Source organism: Oculina patagonica, chromosome 2 (genome assembly GCF_052425735.1).
Source record: "Oculina patagonica isolate OP01 chromosome 2, crgOcupat, whole genome shotgun sequence".
In the NCBI taxonomy this organism is placed as follows: domain Eukaryota; kingdom Metazoa; phylum Cnidaria; class Anthozoa; order Scleractinia; family Oculinidae; genus Oculina; species Oculina patagonica.
Genome location: NC_135759.1, coordinates 20,647,071 through 20,670,985, shown reverse-complemented (window position 1 = coordinate 20,670,985; position 23,915 = coordinate 20,647,071). Strand labels below are relative to the sequence as shown.

Below are 23,915 nucleotides of genomic sequence, written 5' to 3'. Positions count from 1 at the left end.
TGTTGCGCAGGATTTTCGTCCAGTTGCGTACTTTGAATTACGTGTTTCGCAAAATTAATTCGATATATTGAAGTTTCGTGTTTCGGCTTGACAGATTGTTTCGCTACGTGACCCTCTTCTACGTTATTTTGCGCACGAAACTTTATATGCCCTGATAAAAATAATTTTAAATTACAGGCTACGTAATTCGAGAACACCGAAATCTCCTAACAACCCCTAACGTTTAGACAAGAATGAGATTTTTTTAAGCTGAACTACATTCACACGAACCCTTACTTTATTTATATTTTATTCAAATATCTTTTCGAAACGTGTTATCATGTGAGAAATAAAGCTTTTGTATTCAGTTTGGACGGTCCGTTTTAAAAATTAATTTAACGGCATCGATCTGCGACGAGGTAATGCGATTATTTTCAACTTGTACAAGCGTCAAAACCTGCATTTTTTAGAGTTACGAACACCGTAAATTATAAAGGTGTTTTTTTTATTGATTTTTGAAAATGTAATAGTAAAGTAACCATTTTTAAAACGAAAGAAAAGGTAAATTTTGTCACTGCCAGAAAAGCTATCAAAAGAAGACCGTCATATGGCACAGAAGTGTCCAGATCGAGTTTGAATAATTTCTTTAAGCCGGTGACAATTTTTTCTGTCGTTTTATTACACAGAATTATTTTATTTACCGTCAAACATGTCGAGGGTTCGAGGTGGGTTTTTTACTTTATAACCATTGAGACCATTAACGACTCATAAAATTCATATCATATACCCAACTTATTTCCAGTCGACTACTTTTTGAAACGGCGCCATCTTGGAGAAACAGTTGATCGCTTGTCTTTTTGTGTACCTTTTGCTATTACTTTTAGTCCTTTTATAGCGGAGCTCCTTAGCGGCCCGTAAGGGCCGCAGAGCGGAGCACCATACCCATAAAAAAAAACACATGAAAAAAAAAAAAAAACACATGAAATAAAATAGGAAACCTCTGCATCCGAGTTTTCATGGTCATCATGGCTAGCGGCATGACTCGCGGGCGCGTACGGCGGCGTACGTACGGTGTTGCGCACATCCGGGATCTTGAAAGGTCTTGACAACTCGCGCAGTACTGGCGCGAAATAATTTTGCAGTGTGAGGTCTAAACAGCTAGTCTGAAAGTTAGAACTTGAGACAAACACATTTATTTTGGCTCCTTGTTATGCCGATGACTACAAACGAGAGCAGGGTAAACTTAACTTCGAGGAAACAGGGTTTAAGCGATTTGCGACGGGAAAGAGATCGCGAGAGATCCAGAAAACCCGGACAGAAAGCAGGCGAAAAAGTATAGCAAAGCGCCTGTCGAACCTGGTAGCAAAGTAGCGAAGAAAAGCGACTAAAATAGCAAGAGAGGTGCCGAGGAAACAGGCAAAGAAATAGCGGAGAACAAGGGAACGGAGATAAAACGAGCAGACGAGTGTACCTACTGCGGCCAACTGGTGAGTACAAAACTGCAGTGTTTCCGTCATTTAATATCTCTACGTTTTGTCTTAAGCTTACTTTATACGCAAAGTAAGCTTATATTGACGGCACATTTTACTTGCTTTCGCCACTAAGCATTTGCTTGTGACATGAACAATGTTGAAAAATACTATTCGTTAAAATTCAGTTTTACCAGGTTTTACTGATCAAATAGGAGGATTTGATTATGTAAACAAATAATTGTTGGGCCTTCGAGGAACGAATTCACAAAGAATATCACTTCAACACATCTCGAAGAAAATTAAGCTTACGATTTTTAAATGCTTGTGATATGATTATTTTGTTTTACAGTGCTGGAAGAGCAGCTGAGATGAGAATGAAAGTGATGTCAGTTTGCACGAAGCACCTGGAATTTCGTTAACTCCGAGTGAAATAGATCGATTCAGTGTATGCAGTTTATTGATATTCATGATGGAGGTAAAATTACTGTTCATTTAGTCAGAGTAAATAAACTTCAGCTTCATTACTTAGCTCTTTCGTTCCCAAATATATTAAATAATCCACTTGTCATGTAGTTCTGTTCACTATTGAGCGTTCATGTGGATTACATAACAATGTCAACAATTTTGAGATTTTGAGGTCTGTTTTGCTGGTTTCATTCAGAATGTCAACAGTAAATGTTATATTTGTCATAAAAAAATCACAATCTTGTTGTGGAATTTGGAAAATGCACACAACAAAGGTTAATGACTACTGGAAAACTGGAATCTTTGTGAGTAAATTCATGCCATTTTAGACACTGTATGCAGCTGTGCATGCAAACTTATTATTAATTAAATGTGTATCTTTAAAAATCTTAGTATTACTGTTAAGAGAAAAGCTTTTAAGATGTGGCAATGTTTTTCCTATGCATGTACATGTATATATAGGGGTAGAGGGGAGGGGGAGTATTTAAAGGTCAAACCTTTTAAAGAGGGAGTGTAAGGGTTTGCAGTGATGCTTTGAGTTTATTAAAATATCAGGACCTGAACAATCGATGGAATCGATAATCGATGGCAATCGATAACAATCGATGACAATCGATATCAATTAATCGATTGATATTGATAATCGATGAACAATCGATCGCTAAAGTTTTTGTGATTATCGATTGTCATCGATTATCCATTTCATCGATAATCGATGACAATCGATCAATTAACTAACATCGATTTTCATCGATTATCAATATCATCGATTACCAATTCAATCGATCATTTAACTGCCATCGTTTTTTATTTGACTAGTATTTGATAAATATGTTTACTTTAAAACACACGGTCTCTCTTGTATGTTATATTTTATTAGCAACAACAATGATAACCTTTCCAAAAAATGTCAATACAACGAGAAACTTACTAACTTAACAGTAATAAGGCAATAATTATTTAAAACAAACGTTTTGAGCTTAAGTCTTATTCGCCTCCATCAACGAAGCGTACCCTTTTCGGTCTGGTTTGCTTTCGAACCAACTCCTGGCAAAGTAAATAGAAATCGCAACTTACAGAATTCCTCGCTGTCTAAGTACAATGTAATTTTTCTAAAACTCTGTCTTGTAGTCCATAAACATTTTCTCGCTCGTCCGAAATATTTCAAATCAAACAGTAGCAGAGAGAACTCAAAAATACGTCGTCCGTACGTCGGAACGAAAACGAGACAACAGTGGGAGTCTGGTGATGAGTTTCGCCTGTCACGTCCGCCATTTTTGACTCGGTCACGAATAACGAAGTGTCTTTGGAATTCTAGCGCTAGCAAACAGTAGGAAACTCGAATGAAAAACAGAAACATTAAAGCTTATGATGTAAACTTCATCTCAATGGAAAGGAGCTTTATTATTTTTTTTTACAAAACAACATATGTAAGTATTTACTTCATGCTTCGGATTGATTGTGTGTTTAATGCCAATCGATGGCAATCGATGAAGTTCGCGACCACCAAAGTGTGATTATCGATTGATCATCGATTGGCCGATGCCAATCGATGCCAATCAACAGTAATTAATCGATTGTCATCGATTGACATAGGCGTACGGGCACCTTCGGTCCTGGGGGGGCGGAGACTCTTTTGCCCGAAAAAAAGTGTCGAAAAATGGCATGGGTTGAAAGCCGAATAAAGGGGCATATAAAATGGAAAAACGTGCATTGATATATTTGTGTACAAATTTCGCCTGCTTGCTTAAGTTCTTTAATCAATTTTGTGGCGTTGTCGGAAGGTGTCAATGCACTAAATTCTTTTTCGAAAATATTTTATTTATTCACTCTAATTCAGCAAAAATTAAATTAATTTTGGGGAGCCAATTTAAATTTTTTTCCCCCATTGGAAAGTAAAACAAAAGCGTCAAAAACATTTACGGAAGAATGGGATTTGAAACATTTCGTTGAAAGTTTTAAGCTAGCCCTGAGAACTAAATGTTTGAGTCGAATGCATTAGCTTCATCACATTTATAACAGCTTTGTTTCAAGGTCTTCTACTAAATCCACCGTGCGCGCCCAAGCTTTGGAAAAGCTGATTGCAACTGAATCAAACTGAGGGGTCACGCAGAATTTGCGAGAAAAGTCGAACATTATTATAGCAATTTGCGAGAGGAAACGAACGCAGATGAATTAGAAATTTGGACTTTTGAACCTCAAAGTTCGGTATATTTCCAATACTTTTCTTGTTGATGTAATTCGTTTTTTATGTAATGTTGACTAGACTTTTCGGCTTATTTTCTATTTTTTTTTTAGGCTTGTTGCCCGAATTCTTAGCATTTTGCCCGAAACATTTTGGCACTGGGGGGGCTGCAGCCCCCCTCGCCCCCCCCCGCCTCGTACGCCTATGTCGATTGATCGATTGATTTTCCGATCATCGATTTTCATCGATTGTTCAGGTCCTGAAATATTTACAGTAGAACCCTGCTAACTCGAACTCTGAAGGGAAACGAAAATGAGTTCGAGTTAGCGGGGTTTTTCGAGTTAGCGGGGTTGATTGAATATTTTATTTGCCAAGTTAATAATTGATAGTTTACTGATTTTTAAGCACTTCAGTATACAGTACTGTGCAAATTGAACTTATCTTGCCAGAAACTCTAAAGCGACCACACATTCTTTTGTTAAGAGTGGAAAATGACTGTCAAATACATGATCTGTTCATTGCTATAATCAATGGGCAACCGTTGCGAGTTGCAAGTTCTGGAATTCGAGTTATCAGGGTAAAAAGTTTGACCCAAATTTTGTTCAAGGGAAACAAAATTTAGTTCGAGTTAGCGGGGTTTTCGAGTTATCAGAGTTCGAATTTAACCGAGTAAAAATGACTGAAAAGTGGGGTCAAATCCAAGGGAAATGGAAGTGAGTTTGAGTTAGCAAGGTTGTTCGAGTTATCCGAGTTCGAGTTACCGGGTTTTTTTTCTGTAGTTGACTTCGCAGTTATCAGTAAAAAAAAATAGTTTGTGCTGATACATCTCTGTTAAATATATAAGGTATCCTTTCGCATCCAGTAGTTTTGCTTCACTTTATACAAGCTTGCGTTAAGTGTTTTGTTTTATAAATTATTGATTTTCATACCAATTAATCAATTTTAATTTAATCTGTGGCATTTGACTTTTTTCAGGGTTAACATGAATTTCAGAATTTGCAGAGCCACAGACACAAAAACAGAATGTGGACAAGGACATCAAAAGAAAACAGGAAGGATTAAGATTATCCAGCTTGATGTTTGGGTGTCTTCATGATGCCATTTTCAAGAGACTAGTAAATTACATGTAAATTGAAATCAAGAAAAGCTGCAAATGAGCAAAGTTTATATTTTAAATGTTAACGTATTTACAGTGTACTTCAGAAAACAACTTCTTGATTGACCTGTCTCTTTCACATCTTTTTAGATGTAACAAGGGCATTATGAAGTGATCTTTTTAAGAATAATTTATGCAGCCAAAACAGTAACAGCAGAAATGAATGGGAGTTTAAAATTGCTATTTTCAATGTTTTGGCTGGTAAGAAACCACATGTGACCAAGCTAAAATCTCTTTGGCCGGTTAACATGACCTGTAAGTGTCCAAATATTTTGAGCCCTCGACTACACAGGACTTACATGTAGTTGTCTAATTACTGTATATCATAAGATCTTTGGTTGACCTTGGGGGAGGTAGTGGAGTTAAAAAGCAATGTAATAATTTGAATTTGGATTGGTAATGCTGAAACTGGTGTAATTCTTAAGTATAGAGGTTAAAATCGTGATTGCAAGCAATATGCAATACCAATTTCATTCTTATGTGTTGTATGCTGCGTACAATTTATAAGAACAGCTATAATGTTAAAATTAGTGAAATATTCTAAAGCCAGATTAAATTTGCAGTATCCATTAGGTACCATGAAGCAACCAAATTGTGACTCATTTGCTTACTTTGTGAACTTCATGACGAATGGGCAACATGACTCCACAAAAATGTGTACAATAAAGCATACAAATTTTTAAAAGAGCAGTCAAAGTATTGATGCTTTTTTTCTTGCATAGTTTTATACACAAGCAAACATGATTCTATTTTTTCTGCGTAATCAAAGAACAAAACTGAGTTTGAGACACACAAACAATATTCTATCTTCCCAGAATTTTTGTTTTTTTTATTTCTGTAAGTGAAGTGAAACCCCTTAAGAGGAAGGGGACTCAAAAAGACATGTAAAAGTAAAAAAGGTGCTATCATCCTTTTTTTTGGGGGGGGCGAGGGGGGTGGGATGGGGTTACAGAATGTCCCTTCTTTGCTTCCAGTTAGTTTCACTCCGGTTTGCTTGTAGTTAGGTTCACCCCTGTTTGCTCGCAGTTAGCTTTATTCATCCGGTGTGCTTGGGATTAGCTTTCACTCTAGTTTGCTTGTGGTTAGCTTTCACTCCGGTTTGCTTGGCATTAGCTCATGGCAATATGCTGTAAACCCTTTGCTACATGTATGACCTCTGCCATTTCCATTCAAAATTAAAATATAGGCAAATAGTGAAAATAAAAACAAATGAATGAAAAAAAAAAAGAAAATTAACCATATTCTTAAAGTAGATGTATATTATTTCCTATATACTCTAAATGTTAAGTGCTTTGCTAATTTACCACGTGATATGCCTATCTACCCCAACATGCAGCCCTACTACCCCCTCCTTATCTTCGAAGGTTACATAATTACCCGTTTTGCAGCATAATTTCCCATCCAGACTTCTGGATCATAATGCTGTCGGTGGAATTAAAACGTTTTGATTGATTTTGTTTGTTCTCGGCTTATTTGGTGTTGCTGTATACGGTACTCCCATATAAGGGCTATACGGGTATGTGCTGCTCAACAGGGTGTGCCTTTTGCCTCTCTGACTCTGAAACAGGGTATACAAATCACTCTTTTGACTGTGGAACACTATCAAGTTTAGCTATGAAAATCCGCTCCTCTCATTGGTTTTTCTCCAAGCCACAGACAAAGTCAAGTGAGCGCTTTGTGATGTACGCTAGTGTTTTTATATCTATCTTCATATATTTTTCATTGTGGATATTGTCTGGAACAGGGTACCTATTTTGCACTGTTTGTCTGGAACAGGGTCGCAAATTGAGCCGTTTTTCTCTGGAACAGGTCCAGAGTCTCAGCGACTCAGTGGCACACCCCTTGAGTAAATTTTGGGGAGTACCTCTTCCCCCCCCCCCCCCCCCGGGACACGGTAAAAAAAAGTAAGTAACAATATTAAAATTTATAAAAAAAAAAAATAAAACGAATATTATATTCTTAGCCTTAAAATTGTACAATGGCTTGAATTCAGGTTTCAATAAAGTGCAAAATAATTAACTGGGGAGCTCCGCTTTTAGGCTTGCCTAAATCTATATATTATCGTACTTATTTACTTTTAGAACAGTATATACTGGTGGTAAGGAATATATAAGGATCAATGACAAAAATAGCCAAGGATCTTTCTTTGATAATTTCTTAGCAAAGCAGCTCTGCCATGGGAGAAAAAAAAAATCTCAAAATAATAGTTACCCAAAAGAACAAGAAAAACACCCAAGTAGGGAACAACGATGGTATATTGATTGGCAAAGATTAACAAGACAGACTGCGATCAACAAAAATGGCCAATTTTTTAGACATTCTATCCGTGACAAACTTTCATGTACAGTGACCAGCCGTGGGCATAATGTTTGCTACCTTTTCTTACTGGAGCAAGAAGGGGCTAACCTTCGCACCAATCTCCACTGTCATGTCACGCACTCGGATCTTTCAAAAAACTTTCCATAGTTTGCAGCGTATACTGAGCGTTGTAAATGGATAGGAAAACCTGTACAACGTGGCCTGGCCAATCAGAGCCGCTTAAACGTCGTGTTTTTAGCCATTCCGCATTCAACACCGACTTCATTTTTCCCGCTTTCCACCTGCATAGCTTTGCCTTGATAAGCTTAATCTGAAGGGTTTGCTAAAGGAGTTTTCAATCCAAAACCAATCACAGCTGACCAACTGGCATGACTAACAACCCAGTAAATCATTCAGAACACGAAAGAACTGTTTACCCTGCCTTGGGATCAGCAATGTCGAATTCATCAAGTTTGTAGTAAATAATAAAGATGGTAAATTTTAAGCTCGGTAATAAATAATGAAGATGAAGTATTCAACATGACACGAGCATGGGACAATTTACCATCTTTCTTATTTACTACAAACTTGATGAATTCGACATTGCTGATCCTAGCAGTATGCAGGACGCGTGTCACTTATCAACCTAGTAAATGGCCCAGCTCACAACGAGTCTCGCGTAGCTCAGTTGGTTAGAGCGCCCAACCGGTATCTGGGAGGCCATTGGTTCGATTCCCGTCGGGGACTCAGAATTTTTCTTTGTCCCATGCTCGTGTCATGTTGAATACTTCATCTTCATTATTTATTACCGAGCTTAAAATTTACCAGCTTTATTATTTACTACAAACTAGTTTTTTTAACAAACTAGTTACTGAGTTCCATTTTTGAAGAAGGTATTAGTTCTCAAAGTTCACTAGCCTGCGTAGCTGGGGGATTCGCGGTCGAGTGCGCGTGAATACTGGCAGGGAGAGAGAGAGGGAGAGAGAGAGAGAGGGAACCGCGGAGCCGCGGCACGCGCATTCGCAAATCCCGCCAGCCACGCAGGCTAAAAGTTCACAATGTGACTCAGTCCGCCTTTTTAATTAATACACACATTAAGATTTTCCAACATGGCTACCGTAATAACAAGACTGAAGTTGTTCATATTTTCCTTATGTCAAAATAAGCTCGCTTATCACAACCATATGCTGGTATTCCGACCTAAACATATTCATGGCCACTGGCTTGAGATCAAAGTCTTTCATGAAACCGTCAACGTTAAAACCGCACCGATTGGCAATGTGAATTCCATCCACGAGCCTTTCTTTCTGCTCGAACACGAAGAAATAAAAGCGATGAAGCCCTTGTCCTGGCTGAGGGTTGGGTGGGTTGTATTCTAGCGGGAAAGAGAAAGAAAAATTATCAATCTTAATCAAAGTCCTTATTTCACGAGAACAAGAGAGCGAGTAGGTAGTGAATAGTCTAGTCCCTCGACCCCCATTCAAACCTCTTTCCCAGACCTCTTTCCTAGAATCTTTTGTCTTCCCGCGAACAGGGGGACCTCTTTTCTAAATTATTTTTTGCACCGCTTCTAAATTCACTGTGCCTAAAGTCCAAGTCAAATTGAACAACGAGAAGATACATTGGTCGAGGCGACAAACAAGCGAGCATCCCGCGGGAACATTTGCTCCATCGGGTCACGCTTTTTAGCTTTGCTAGACCGCTTCAGATCATGTAAAAGATTATTTGGGGTTCAGAATGATTATATATACTGACCTCCATAGATATTTCCTCCTCGAATCCTGCCAAAGGCCAGATGCTTTCCCTAGAAGGTTTTAAAACAAACAAGTTTTTCGAATTTATTGGTATTCCATTATAAATGTTTAGTAATCTGAAACTGGCTTTGATAACGTCGACAAGCTATCGGCAACTATTTTCTGCTTGTAGGGGTTTCAACACTGCTTTCTGAGATAGGGGTCGCATTTTGTGCATCTAAGTATTCCAGTTTTTCGTTGTCTCTGATTGGTTAATCGGGTTTAAAAACCAATCAGAGACAGCTGGTGCTTCATCAGTTTTATTGGCCCGAGTTTCGAACATCCTCTGTCGAATATTCAAAACTTAGCACTCAAAGTGAGCAGTTTCTCGTACCCAGATCGCGCAGCGTGGGTTTGGTAGGGTATGAAAGATCTCTGCCGTGATACACCCGACCAAGGAAAAGTCTTACCCAAGAGAGGATAAAGGGTAAGAGATTGTATCCCCTATACAGGCCTTATTCTAAAGGTAATTCCTCTTAGACTATTTATTTTTAAACATGGTACCCAGTACTTACGCGGAAGTTAACGCGCGTTGGGTGGATGTTGCCGCGCATTTTCACAGTGTACGACCAGAATCTCCACTCCGCCGACCACCATGTTTTAGCCTTTGCATTCTCTACGAAAACGCGCGAGAACATCCACGCAACGCACGTTTACATCCGCGGTTGTACTGTGAACCATGTCTAAAAACAACTTAACAAGGGATTACCTTAGGAATAAGGCTCATATGGGGGATTCACTCTCTTAGCCTTTCTCCTCTCTTGTCTTACCTTAACATTGCCGAAAATAAAGTGAACCCAATGGCGACAGAGAGGATTGTCGAATGAGGGTGTGTCAGGGTCCAACATTGCAACCAAGTACATCGTGTCATTGTCCTGAAAAAAACATACACAAGTGGTAGTTGACCAATTTCAACAATACACAATAATTATATTTAGTTCTTTTACAACCAGACAAATCAACAAATACTGCTTTTTTATGTAGACCAGTCAGTATAGACGTATGTTTCCAAATTTTGACAAGCTGGTTTTTAATTTTGGCATAAGTATTTGCTAAGTATAACGGTAAATGAAAAAATTTCAAGCGCATATTAATCATAACTTATGTTAATGAACCTCAACAAGGAAGAAAAATAAACTAGCAAAAGGACCAAAAAGCAAGAAAACTGTAGTCTTTCTTTTTGTTGTTATTATTCCTTTATTGTCTAAACAAACTGTCCGTTCATACCGTCATAAATCTCGGTTTTACATGTCTAAGGTAAAGTGTGTCGTGGAGGTCGTGACTGACGCCAATGATGGACGGTGCGAACCAAGCTTTAGAGCGCGAAAAGACGACTACAAGAAGTACAACAGTACAAAAAAAAGCCAGAGTACGTACCTCTGAAAACCTCACTATTGGAATCTCCGTGTTCACCTCATCTATTGGTACCACCATACCACAGTTTTTTGAGTCAAACAACCTCTCGCCAACAACTACTTCAGCAAATGGCAGTCTTCGCCCGTCGTAACGAAAATCATCACACGGGTCTGCCTCGTTAAAATACCTATCGTCAGGAAGTAAAGAAGCCTTCATGGCCGTAACAAAGGTAAATGCGACGAGGAAAACACAGAAAGAAACCATTTTTTCTCTGTAGTGACACTTGCGGTCTGGGATAAATATTCAAATTAAAATATTCAAATTAAAATGTTTTTCTTGCGCACGTGCCGCGAAAGTAGTAAAATCAGCCCGCGGGAATGCAGTAGGTGACCACCGCGTTAAAAAAAAAAATGGGTGGCGGAGTAGTCCTTACAGTTTCATTGTAAATGCACACTCCTGTTACAGGTGTTTATTTGCTACACTTTGGTGGTGAAGAGGCCATGAGTAGCCACTAAGCTTGGACACAAGGTGCAATAGGGCGCACGATATTAATTAAAATACGTGCAATTTCTCATTAAGTTGCACGTGTGTCCATTCCTGAAAATTCTTCAGCAAAATTGTAATCAGGGGAGGACAGACGCCGTGATGTTGCACCACGTGACCAAAGGGAAACGGATAATGACCGTGCTGAAACTGAGGCGAGACACACGGAAAGATTAGCGACCAAAGTTTCTACGCAGTGATTTCTTTTTCTCGGTTTTCTTTCGCTTCTGAAACAGCTCGTAATTTATGGCGGACTCTCGAACAGTAATGTTTTATGAAGCGGTAGACACTGACTTGAAAAATGTGTCTGGGTGGAGAGAGGGCGATTTCTTGAAATGCGATTATGAGAGAATTCGAGGAAAATAAATCTCTCTTTTTCGACTTATTTTGGGCTCATAACGCAATCTTCCCAAAAGATTGCCTGACGAGCAAAGGATCGTCTGCGAACTTTGGAGACTGTTTGGGTCGTAATGCAATGTCTCTGCCACATACGACCTGAAACGGGAGGGCTGCGAAGAGTGCACCGATGTTCATTTTAAACGCGCTTTTCATTGACGTTTTAAAAACTGACTGACTGTATTTTCCAATAAGTGCACAATTTCTAGGAAGGGAGTAGTTTTACCGGCCTAAGTAAAACATTGCATTGTACAGTAACACATGTCCACGAAATGGTTTAATTTTTAATGAAAAATACTTAATTTTTTTTAAAAAAATTACAATGTAATGTACACGCTGATGAATTAATATAACGCAAGTTAATCAACACTGACAAAAATCAGTAAAATTTACAACACTGCGATGCCTGGACTGACCCAAAAAGGTACGCATCTCAGTACTAAATTATGTATGTACAATGCTTCCAAAAGTGGCACTATGATGGAGGCTCCTACAAAATAATTATGATTTGCGAGTGATGCTTGTTTACCACCACTAAAACTACTGTACAGGCCCGCAAATGATCCCGGCCCGCAAATGATCCCGGGACCGCAAATGATCCCCAAATTGGACCGCAAATGATCCCAGGACTGGAAATGATCCCCAGATTGTACCGGAAATGATCCCCCGACCGGAAACGGTCGCCTTACCGTAAACGATGGATATGCGTGGACTAACGAATTTGGACAGGGGATTTAAATTTGTTTAATCCATTTTTTTCTTTATAATACAACAGTTACAAAAACAATTAACGCAAGAGAATATTTAAACAATTTAAATTCAAAACCATAACTTTAAAAATATTGATATAGCTGCTAAATATGCAATGATTATTAACCTAAGACGCGGAATAAAGTTTAACGTCCCAACCGACAGAAACTATCTCCTCTAGGACCTCCCCCCAATCAAGGGATGATCTATTTACGGCGAAATGCTTTTAGCTGATAGCCATTCATTCACAGGCAGTCATGCAGCGTTCATAGCGAAAATGAAAATACCATTGACACTTAAATAAAGTTTATGTATGTATGTATGTATGTCTAGACAAAAAGTCTAGAATAAATTTCAATCATTTCCGCCTCTTGTTCTCGAGCTACTCTCTTTCAAAATCAGTAGCTTTTTTTTTTCTTTGAATGTCTTTATCAGGTCACTGAAAAACATTCTGACACAGAATTTTCACAATGTTCTGGATCTTAAAGGCAACCGAAAATTCTCTAAAACACTGACTACATTTTCGCGTAGCTTTCAGTACAGAGGCGGAGATTATTGACGGTGAGAAATTTGCACGTGCAGAAGTGACAGCTCTATGCGTGCGGTATGCAAATAAATCTACCCAGAGACGCTGTGGTAACCTAATCGTTTACTGTGTTTCATTTAATATTTGCAAGAGCGAATTATGAAAGGAAAATGTGTTTAAAATAATGGTTTTAAAATAAACTACAAATGTGTCATAATCTCCGATATTCGCACGTACAAATCATGTGCGCTTCCAAGGAAAAGGAAACTCGTGTCTACAGGAAAAAAATTCTAAGTGGTTAAGTTAAAAAATTTTAAGTGGAAAAGGAAACTCGTGTCTACAGGAAAAAAATTCTAAGTGGTTAATTGGACAGCAGAGGCATCTTCGAAGATACATGTTTATTTTTGAGGTGCGTTTTCTTAACGAAAAACTTAAATAGTTACATGTTTATTTTGTTATTTCGCGCGGTATTTTCACCGCTTTTTATCGTTGCGTTTATCGTTACATCCATAGACTATTAATAAAGTCCACACCATTCCAAAAATTTTGTTGTCACATTCACACGAATCATTTCCGGTACTGGGATCATTTGCGGTCCGATTTGGGATCATTTGCTGTCCCGGGATCATTTGCGGGCCGGGATCATTTGCGGGCCTGTACACTACTGTGCGACACGTGCTAGCTGCCTTTCTCTTTAAAGTCGATTGTGTGACACTTGTTATCCAACAGTTTTGTCTATCACGCAAGCGTCTTCATTTTAGGATTTTACTGAACACGCCCTGTTACTCTGGCAGCGCACTGAATAAAGGGAAGACTAAGGCAAATAGTTGCTAGTTGTCGTTGAACGATGTTAAACTTTGCCAATAAAGAGCAACAAACAATCAAAAGGAAGCTAAACTTTAGCTGCTCCAGTACTTCACAGTGTGAAAGCCAATCCGTATCAAACTTCCCTAGTCGTGACCATTCTTAACCTAATATAGTTTCCTCTTACCCTATTGCTGTTTTTCTACTTCAGAAAACTATTACTTTGAAGATTCCTTAAGAACTAATCTTCAATATAGCATAAAAACGACTTCAGATCAGTTCGTGATAGGGGTAAATAAGAACGACTTGTTGAAGCAGCTGGAATTCAAGTAAACATTTGTACTCAAAGAGCGCCAAACAACATGCTGGGAGCATGGTATCTTAAACAATCGTCTGAGCAACTTTGTTGCCAGAGAGACCCCACATTACGAGGTATGCACCACCAGGCGCATTTCCCTCAAGGGTCTCGTGATAGGCCATTTCCGAGTGACCCTTTGCCTATGTTTTAAAACGAGTCTCCTTGCGAAACCATTCAAATGAAAATTAGCTTGATATGCATGAAAAATAGACCTGTAGGTAAAACTCATTTTCATATGAATGGTTTCACACGTAGACACGTTTTGAAACAGAGGCAAAGGGTAACTCGGAAATGGCCTATTTCTCTGGACGACTATGTCAATATCTGCAAGTATTTCTGCATTGGACTCACAAAGGCTTATCCTGCGCATCGTGAAGATTCAAAATGTTGGTAATCGGCAACAATTCACCTTTCTCGTCTCTATATTTTTCCTCGAATTTTCTTATGTCGCTGCCGCACTCGTATTTGAAAATATCCACAATCTTATTCCAGCGCGAAATCTTGCTCCTCTGACTGGCCTTTTGAGTCGGAGTCCATTGACACAGCGGCGGCATATCTCCCAGGCCGTTCTCCCACAAGTAGATAACATCAAGCGCTGTGACCTTCTTCGGGAGAATAAATTCTCCGCCTTTTCTGCCAGGAGAAGTTCCATCGTCTTCTATCATTTCAGAGTCACTACCGTCCTCTTTATCTTGGTCTTGCTCTTGTACCTGATCGCTTTGTTCGCCAATCTCGTCTTTCTGTGCGATGCTTGAACCATTCAGACTGGACACGAAACTTTTGGGCAAATACGACGGAGGCTCATTTTCCAAATCGTATTTGGACAAAATGGCGGAAATGGGCAACAGTTCCCCCTTGGCGTTGGAAAACCTTTCCTCGAACTTCTCCCAACTACTGCCGCAATCCTTGCGAAATATGTCTACGATTTTCTTCCAGCGGAAAAGTTTTGTTTCATGTCCTACTTTGTGGATTTTAGGCCATTTGCTGACTGGTGGAAAAAGCTCGCAGCCTTCCTCCCAGAGTTGCACCACGTCCTTGGCAGTGACTTTGCGCGGGAGCTGATAGATCTCACTCTCAGGCCCTTCTCCTGTTTTCTGACCGGGCCCGCCTGTGAAAGGACTGGACAAGCTCGACGGTGAATCCCACGCATCAAACATGGCGACGATGGTGGTGACGGGGTACATCTCGCCACGCTCGTCAGAGAATTTCGATTCAAACAAGCTCATATCTCCTTTGCAGTGATATTTGTAGATGTCGTATATTTTGGTCCAGCGTGAAAACTTGCTCCGCTGTCCCGCCTTCTGTGCGGGTGTCCACCGATGAAGCGGGGGTAGATCCCCGTACCCTGTCTCCCACAATCTGATGATGTCCTTGGCTGTGACCTTGCGAGGCAAAATATGGCTGCTTCCTTCCCCTGGGCTCGAACCTTCAACCTTGACCCCCTACGCCATTGAAGGCGGCTGCATTGGGTGAAGTTTCACCTACGAAACTGTCATCTTGATCGTCACTTGCCGTACTCAAACGGCTTCGAGCTTCGGGTATGTCAAAAATGGGTCCCGTAGTTGCGTTTTCAGCATCGTACTTTGCAATGATCGACGAAATAGCCAGAAGATGACCGCGGTCGTTTGCGTACTTTGCGAAGAAGGTGTCCCAGCTCCTGTTACAATCTTTGTTAAAGATCTCCACGATTTTACGCCATCGGAAAATTTTAGTCTCTTGACCGATTTTCTGGGCGCGTGACCACTGACACACCGGAGGGAATTCTTCGCAGCCTTCCTCCCAAAGGCGAACAATGTCATTTGGCGTTACTTTTCTCGGGAGGTAGTAACGCACTTCAGCCGATGGCTGTGTCACGCAACTGTCCACAGCCTTCTCTAACTTGGAATCAGTGTGAACTTCAGCCTCCTCTGCATCTTCGGCTTCAGAATCTAAAGACTTAGATACAGCCGCCTTCTTTTCGTCTTCGTCTGTATCGTGAATGTTTTCTCCACTTACAGCAGGAACACCTTCCTCGACGTCTGACTTGGTTTTCCCAAGGAACGCCGGGGTCTGCTGGGTTTCGTACAAGGACAAGATGGTCGTCACGGGCAGAATTTCTCCTCTGGCGTCCGAGAAGCTCTCTTCAAAACTCTTCATGTCACCACCATAGTCAGCCTTGAAGATGTCCACGAGCTTTTTCCAGCGAGAAATCTTGCTCTGCTGCTTGAGCTTCTGAGTAGGAGTCCAATCTTTCAAGGGTGGAAACTCATCACAGCCATGTTCCCACAAGTTGAGCACTTCTTTGGCCGACACTCTCCTTGGAAGTTCGTAAGTGCGCAGACCGCTTCTTAGTGGCTGCTGTGAATTGACAAACAAAGGCTTCCCGCTTACAATGGGCGTTCTGGGCGTGGTAGGTGTTTCTGAAGGTTCTGTCTTTGCAGTGGTGTCAACGGAGGTTTCCTGGGGCGTGGTGGGTGCTAAGCGTTGGATGAATGGTCCTCCACTGGCCAGTAAATGGTTCTGCGCTTCCACCAGGTCTGAGAGCTTCTTGTAGGACTCCTCTAAGGCAAGATTTCGGTTTTGAAGAACCTTGACCTGAAAGACGAAAAGACGATACTATGATATCACAATAGACCATCTTTGTATTCTCGGTATTGGACTGGAATTAGCTTGCAGTGGAGGATAATGCGAGTACCGTAAAAACCTTTAATCTTTTCAAATACAAATTGCACGACCCTCTTTGTAAAGATATTCCCCCGCATTAGCCTCCATTGCATGCTAGTTTCAGTCCAATATTGAGAATACGAAAATGATCAATTCGCTTAACAAAGTGCCTCAGTCACGTTACAACAGTTTATAGAAATCACAAAATACCACAACATAAATACAAGAAAGCTGTTGCCTGTCATAAAATAAACCACTTTCCAGAAGTGTGTACACTTGATGGAACTCAAAATATGAAAATTCAACGCAAATCACGCTAATTGAAAAGTGAAACATTCGGGTTATGTTCAGAAATCAACTGGCTATTATTGGAAATCTCCAGGAGAACTGACACCCTCAACAATCCTCAGAAATTGTACAGTTCCAGAAATATCCATACCCACCCCACAGGAGGTTATTGGAAATACCGAGGGGGTGGGGGGGGGGGGTCTCGAAAGCCAAAGCTTTTATTAAAGCAAAGTATGGGGCTTAATTGGAATTTCAGAGGGGTGGGGGATTCAAACCAAAAAACCTTCCGTGGGCAGGGTATGGAACAACACATTGTTCTGGCAGAACAAATGACTGTTTTGATCCCCTTACTTGTTGTTCCAGGTCTTCAAGTTTCTTTTGAAATTGCAGATTGATCTTTTCAGCGGACACTGGCTCAGGAGGTGCAACATGGGTCGTGGGGATCAATCCCAGAGCCATCTGAGGCATTGGTATGACAGGGCTGCTGGCAGTCACTTGTACATTATTCAGGGAATCTGAAAACAGACAAAAAAGAAAAAAAGAATGACATGAAAGTTGGTTACCTTTCCTTAATTCCTAGGTTGCTATAGAAATACAAAGTTCATTCTGAAGGAAAAAGGAAAAACATCTAAAAATTAGATGTAAGTACTGTGGATGTTCTGCTTCTTGACCTCCTCAATTGAACCTGTCCGCGGTCTGTTTTAACTATGTGTAGGTATAAGATTTGCTCCCAAAACATTGCTTGAAGATACCTGCATATTTTCACACAGGATAATATGTTGCATCATTACATATTTGTTCACCTGAGAACTTAATTTTGAATATTGTGCTAACAGTTAGAAGGGTTTTGCCTAACAACTTACAGTGGAACCCTGCCATACGGCAACCTGTTAAAACAGACCTCGGTATAATGACCACTTTATTCTGGCCTAAACAAAAGCTTAGTCAGTCATTTTTCTTCATTAAAGAACCTTTTTAATACAATGACCCTCTTACAACTGCCAGATTTTTGTGGCCTGTTGGTGACTGGATTAACTACATGTAGGTTCCACTGTAGTTGCATTACTTACAGTAGAACCTTCATACCATTTAAAAATACCGGGGTAATCGCTGGTTTGCTACATTTGAAAATATTGTCAAATGTACCATATTGCTGTGGGAATAATTGTTAAATACTGTAGAATTCCTGTTATAAGCCCGTGGCTTATACAACTTCGTAAGGGTTTTTGGGTGGGCTTATAAGCGGAGGGGCTTATATTCGGGAGGGCTTATAAGCGGACTAAAAAACGTTTCGAAATGAGCCTCGGGAGTGTTGATCGAAATACGTTTTTAAGTTAAAAACGCACAAAAAAGCAACATTTAGCCCTGTTCAGTACTGTCATCCGGTAGAGGGGGGCTTATATCCGGGGGGGCTTATAACCGGATGTATTTTTTTGTTTCCAGGTTGATGGGCCTATAACCGGGGGGGCTTATAACCGGAATTTTACGGTATTTAACAAACATACCTTCCAATGCCTGTGCAACATCACTGCGTGCATCTTCTACTGTTAACTGCTGATAAACAGGTCCTGTTTGTTGATGAACAAGAACTCCTTCATCTGCAGGGTCTGTAAGCTGGAAAGGATTGTCCTCAGGCAGATCAGTAAAAATCTGTACTGCCATACTGTCAATGTCTGGTTTGATCTCCTCACTGATAAATTTAACCCCTGGCTCCATGTCATCCTTGGGAATTTTTCTGACTTCTTCATTCTGTTCAGGTTTCCTTCAAATGTGTACACAGACAAAAATAACTGATCAGTTATTATACTGTAAAGATGGTTATTTCCCTTAATTTATAGTGTGCTCTGCCTGGAATTTTGGGAGATTTGTTTTTGTTTAGCAGTCTACAGAAATACTCCTAGTTGCTTCATGCTACTGAAGCTGGGATAAGCTCTGGCCTGATGGAACACTAGGTTTGAATGCAGACTATACCTTTACCTACCTTGAACAGGATAATAATTTGATTAAATGCTGCTTCTCTTGAAATGAACTTTTAAGCTGCGACAATATAACTTAATAAAGTTCAACGGTACGTCATGTCCAACAACATTTTTGTTTTGTCTAGGCAAAAAGGTCACTAAGCTGGACTTTAGTATTGTAATTTAAGTAAGGTAACTGTATTGTAGTGCAAGTAGCTGTGTTGTATAACATTTGTATTATAAGTAGTGTGTTGTAATGAACTGTATTTAGCCTCAGTGTTGTAAGTAGGGTTGGCAAATTCATTAAAAAAAAAAAAAAAAAAAAAAAAACTAAGCTGGACATACGGTAAGTTCTTTCAGTGAAAAATAATAATAAGCAGTCTTGGAACTGCGTGCCTTTACCCTTCTGCCTATATAAAATCTACAACACTTACTTTTGGGTTACAACACGAATTGTCAAGATTGAGTTTATTTACCTTTTAAAACTCCCATGTTCAGTTTCAACAATAAGAAAGTCACTGTCGACCTTTGGAAGATAAAATATGTATACTGTACATAACAATTTTATTTAAAAAAAAATTATAATAATGATAAAAGTAACTTCTTTATGCTGACTAATAAAAATCATACTTTATTATACCTGCAACCACCACCATCAACAGTGGCAACAACAACAACAACCTGTCACGCAACGCTTCAGAAATTCGAGTCACGTAAAAAGACGTTGAACGAGAGAAAGTGTACCACTCCACGATTCCATAAAGCTCCATACTTTCTAGGAAACGACAAGAGCGAAATATAGTTTCTAGGAGTTTATAGTAGACTTGATTAATCAAATAGCTATATGAAAGGCTAAGGTCAACCGTTAATAGAGCGTCATCTAACGAAAGTCGCTTGCATGCGCAGGCCGTGCATCGAAGATTCGAACCAAAAATTCAGCTTCACAAGTCATCAACCAAGCTAGAGAAACGGATGAATATTCCATTAATCACTTACCAAACCTGATTCAGGAATGTTATCTGTACCGTCTGCTATCTTGGAAATGATCGAATGAAGGTTTTCTTCTCTTCTTGGAAGAAAAGGAGTAAAAGCTTATAAGAAATAATAGATCAAAATTTAACCTTCGTTTTGTGGCTCAATCGATGCAACACTAATCGATCAACCGGCAACAAACAGTGCCAATTCGAACGAATCATCGATCAAAGAAACGAGCGATCACTTCTTCACTTAGTGCACACATTACTTACCCTGTGCGGGCATCCTGGGAACTTTCCATTTTCTCGTTTTTAGCGAGAGAAGAAGGAAAGGAAACACCGCATGCATGCAAGTTGAAATGTGAGAATGAAAGAAAAGAAAGGGCGTTGTTCGAGTCTTTTGGAGATCTGGGTCGAGGTCACCTGTCGCTTGAAAGCGAGGCCTTATGAATTTCAAGATGGCGGCTGTTTTGGGGTGGAAAGTCGATGACACTTGAGAGTAGATTTAGGAGCTGTAAACGGAGCATACAAACTGTACAAGATGTCTTTGGCAGCAGCAGATAAGCTGCTCAAGATTTTTGACTCGTTGAAGAATTTTAGAGAAGGAATTCCGGTGCCAGACCCCAATCCCTTGGCAAAGTGAGGTTTTTCTCCACTGTTTTGAATAATAACACGTCTTATTATAAAATGCACATTTAATCTAATTGTTTATGATATTTACCGGTAGTTGAATTTATCAGAAAAAGTAAATCGAGAAGTTAGGTTTGGTTTGAAACCAAGTTCTTACCAATATAATGAAATCAAATAAAACAAATTTTAACGTAGGCAATTATACTGTAATATCTCTGCACTCCCCTGTTGAGAATTTAGTTTTCTTGGGACCCCAAAATAATCAAAGTAATCAGAAGACTACTATAGAATGTTAGGTAAAACCCTAAAGACTTGATTGGTGCACCCCAGAAGAATTTCTTGTCTGCTGAATTTGTACCACGTATATTCTAAAAACATAAATTCCAATGCAGGAAGTTAGAACAGTTTTTAGTACAATAGCTCTCAATGGTTTCATATTTATTTTCTTTAATGAACAATTTTGCTTGAAAAATTTACATTTTTGTAGGAAAAAAGAAAGCCTTCTGTCTAAAAAAGAACGAATATCACATCTAAACAGCATACCAGAGCTGATATGCTCCTCAGCTATAAGGTTGGTATCATGCAAATTAGAGATGGAACCGTCAGGGTTGTTATTGGGCCATTCCATTTAATATCTGCACCCCCCTTATTGAGGGTTTTTGGTCCCAACCCCATCGGAAATTTCATTTGAAGACCCCTCCAGATGTTTATTGATGAAAGTGCTGACACATACCCCCCTTCAGAAAAATACCCCCTAATAACTGCTGGAGACCCCCTCCCCCTAGGATTTCCTTAACCCTCAATAGGGGGGGGGGTGCAAATATTAAATGGAATGGCCCATTAGATGGTGTGTGACAAACGCAGACTGCAGACTTGCAGACAGTCACTCTCAGTCTGGTTAGCCTGAATAACACTCTGGTTAAACTGAATAGCACTCTGGTTAGCCGGAATAAGATAAGATGCTTAGCAAGTTCAGGATGAAAACTGTTGTCTCAGTCCCATCCCAGAGACGGGAATAGGCCATCCTAGGGTAGGGTAGGGTAGATATACAGTAGGGGTAGATATACAATAGTGTAATATTAGGGGTGTAACAAAACATCGAACTATTAATGTATCTCGATTTGGAGTGCTCCAATAGTGATGCATTGATCGCAAATTCAACTATCGATAACAATCATGATAGTTTCATTTATTTAATTATCGATAGTTACGATTATAGTTTTTCAAATGGTGTCCTGTAGTACTTTTTTCCTTTATTGAAAAATGCCTTCTGCCATCATTTCTTGGCTTTCTGTTCGTTGTTTCAGAATTTGTACTGTATAACAAGCCATAAAAGGAAATTTCACGGATTTCGCTCATCTCCAGGACCCTATCTGCGTTCAAAATGATGGTTCGAATATTAACTCCAGCCCCCTCTAGGAGAAAGATATGATTACAACGCTACAAAGTCACTAACTACAATACTATCGCAATAGTACAGGGATGTAGCTAAGAAAACACTTAGCTGGCTTAACAACCCCGGCTGGCTTTTCCGGCCTTAGCAGCTATAAAAGTTTACCTAAGTCTTCGTTTTCATGTGAAAGTTCAGCTGGATTTAGGTTCTACATGTACTTCAGCCTGTTAAATTAGCTGGCAGCCTGCCCTGAGCGACACCCCTGTAGTATCGCAATAAGTGTCACTACTATTGCAATAGTAATTGGACTAGATCACAATACTATCGCAATAGGCAAAAGTCACCCCTAGTTGATATACAGTAATTTTAAGGTAGATATACAGTAAATTTTGTAGTGAGTATTCTGATTGTCTACACGACATGTATGACTATTTGTTTGATAACATTTTGTTTTGCTTTTTGTTCTATAAGGAGTCTGGCAGAATTTCCTAAGATCTTAGCCATAGCAGCAGACTCTTTGTTAAGCAGCTGTGATGACCAGGAGTCTGATGTTCGTTTGGTTGCTGGTGAATCTCTTAACAAACTCATCAAGGTAGATACTGTTTTCAGCTACATGTTACCAGATGTGTGTTACCAGAAACATCAACTGATTATCTAATGATCATTTTTGCATAATATAGGTTAATATTATAATAAGTGGAAAATTAAAATTAAAACACCTCCCCTCCCTCACTGCCTCTGGATCCCCCTCCACAATTTTCTACATGTATTTAACCTCTCCTACCATCAAATTCAACCCAGTTTGAAAAAAAATATTTTAGGTTAATACAACAATTTACCTAGTTTGAAAAAAATAACCTAGTAAAAAATCTAGTTTAAAAAAAAATAAAGTAGGTTAAAAAAATTTAACCTGAATTTAAATTTGATCTGTAACATATATAGGCAAGTGAAGAAAGATAGTTATGTTGAATTATCTCCAGATTATCTAAAGGACTTAAAACATTTTCTTAAAAAATAGGTTGACCTTAAAGTATTGTAAACAGAATAAGTCTTTACAAGGCCAATCATATTAATTTTTATTGTTTTTTCTTTACAGGGATTAATGGATACTTACCTTGGACGAATACATGTTGAGCTTTACAAGGAAATCAAGAAGGTATTTAATGGCATTGTGTTTAACTGTAGTTATTTGTTGCAAACAACTAAACATAATTTTTGCGGAAAATGTTTCTTGATGGGAAAAATATGATACATTTAATGTATGTGGTTTAGCTCTGGATAAACGTGAATTTTGATTTCAGTTTTTGCCGTATTTTTCAGTTATAAAAAATAGCTATATTTGTGCATTTAATTATCAATTTGGTATTAAATATTTAAATTAAGTAAGCATGCAGTAGATCGGAAGTTCATAGTCTGACTACTGTTCTGAGAAGCTTGTGTCACTGACTGATTAACACCTTTCTTGTAATCACACTTTGAGTTATGATTTTATTGACTTTCTTCTAACCTGTTAATCAGCTTCTTATTTCTCCTCACATTATCAATACTCTGAGAAAGTTAGTATTCAGTAAGTGCACAAGCTACTCAGAGAAAATTCCTAGTTCTCCTAAAAAGGAGTCAAACCTAACATGAAGACAAAAGAATAAATAAATGTATTTTCCGCCATTTCGGAAAAGGGTGTATAGCTTCCACTCCTGTTGAGAGAAATCAGAATGTTTTTCTGAGTAGCTTGAGTAGTTTTGACTGAATAATATTTTTCTCATTGTCTTTGTCTAAGCTTAACATATACCTGTTACCATCCTTTATTTACATACATATCAATACTATGTTAAGCAGTTAGGTAATGAGAATAAAGGAAATCATCAACAAGTTGATGCTGTCTTTGATCAAATATAATATTATATGACAATCGGTGAGGGGAAAATTTTATATTTTTGAGCATTGGACT

At 39.1% G+C, this 23,915-nt stretch overlaps 2 protein-coding genes, 1 long non-coding RNA gene and 1 pseudogene across 4 annotated transcripts in view; 2 read left to right on the top strand and 2 right to left on the bottom strand.

Moving 5' to 3' along the window:
* Positions 1-1,017: 1,017 nt before the first annotated feature.
* On the top strand, positions 1,018-5,942 carry LOC144643424 (uncharacterized). Its single transcript, XR_013568904.1, has 3 exons — positions 1,018-1,466; positions 1,801-1,926; positions 5,077-5,942. It is a non-coding gene; the product is annotated as an uncharacterized LOC144643424 (long non-coding RNA).
* Positions 5,943-8,706: 2,764 nt separating this feature from the next.
* On the bottom strand, positions 8,707-10,920 carry LOC144642214 (protein D2-like). The gene is made up of 4 exons (XM_078501195.1): positions 10,726-10,920; positions 10,119-10,223; positions 9,311-9,359; positions 8,707-8,930 (listed from the first exon to the last, which is right to left on the bottom strand). The coding sequence occupies exons 1-4, from the start codon at positions 10,918-10,920 to the stop codon at positions 8,707-8,709; spliced, it is 573 nt and encodes a 190-aa protein (XP_078357321.1).
* A 2,411-nt stretch (positions 10,921-13,331) lies between these two features.
* Positions 13,332-20,311, bottom strand: LOC144643423 (uncharacterized; annotated as a pseudogene). The gene is made up of 6 exons (XR_013568903.1): positions 20,218-20,311; positions 19,967-20,039; positions 19,447-19,496; positions 18,518-18,774; positions 17,364-17,527; positions 13,332-16,655 (listed from the first exon to the last, which is right to left on the bottom strand). The product of XR_013568903.1 is annotated as an uncharacterized LOC144643423 (transcript).
* A 77-nt stretch (positions 20,312-20,388) lies between these two features.
* Positions 20,389-23,915, top strand: part of LOC144643432 (huntingtin-like) — a 49,164-nt gene continuing 45,637 nt past the window's right edge. Inside the window, exons 1-4 of the mRNA XM_078502686.1 lie at positions 20,389-20,583; positions 21,062-21,145; positions 22,439-22,559; positions 23,064-23,123. Of these exons, the coding sequence (XP_078358812.1) occupies positions 20,486-20,583; positions 21,062-21,145; positions 22,439-22,559; positions 23,064-23,123 (363 nt within the window). The 5' untranslated portion in view covers positions 20,389-20,485. The remainder of the gene's footprint in view (positions 20,584-21,061; positions 21,146-22,438; positions 22,560-23,063; positions 23,124-23,915) is intronic.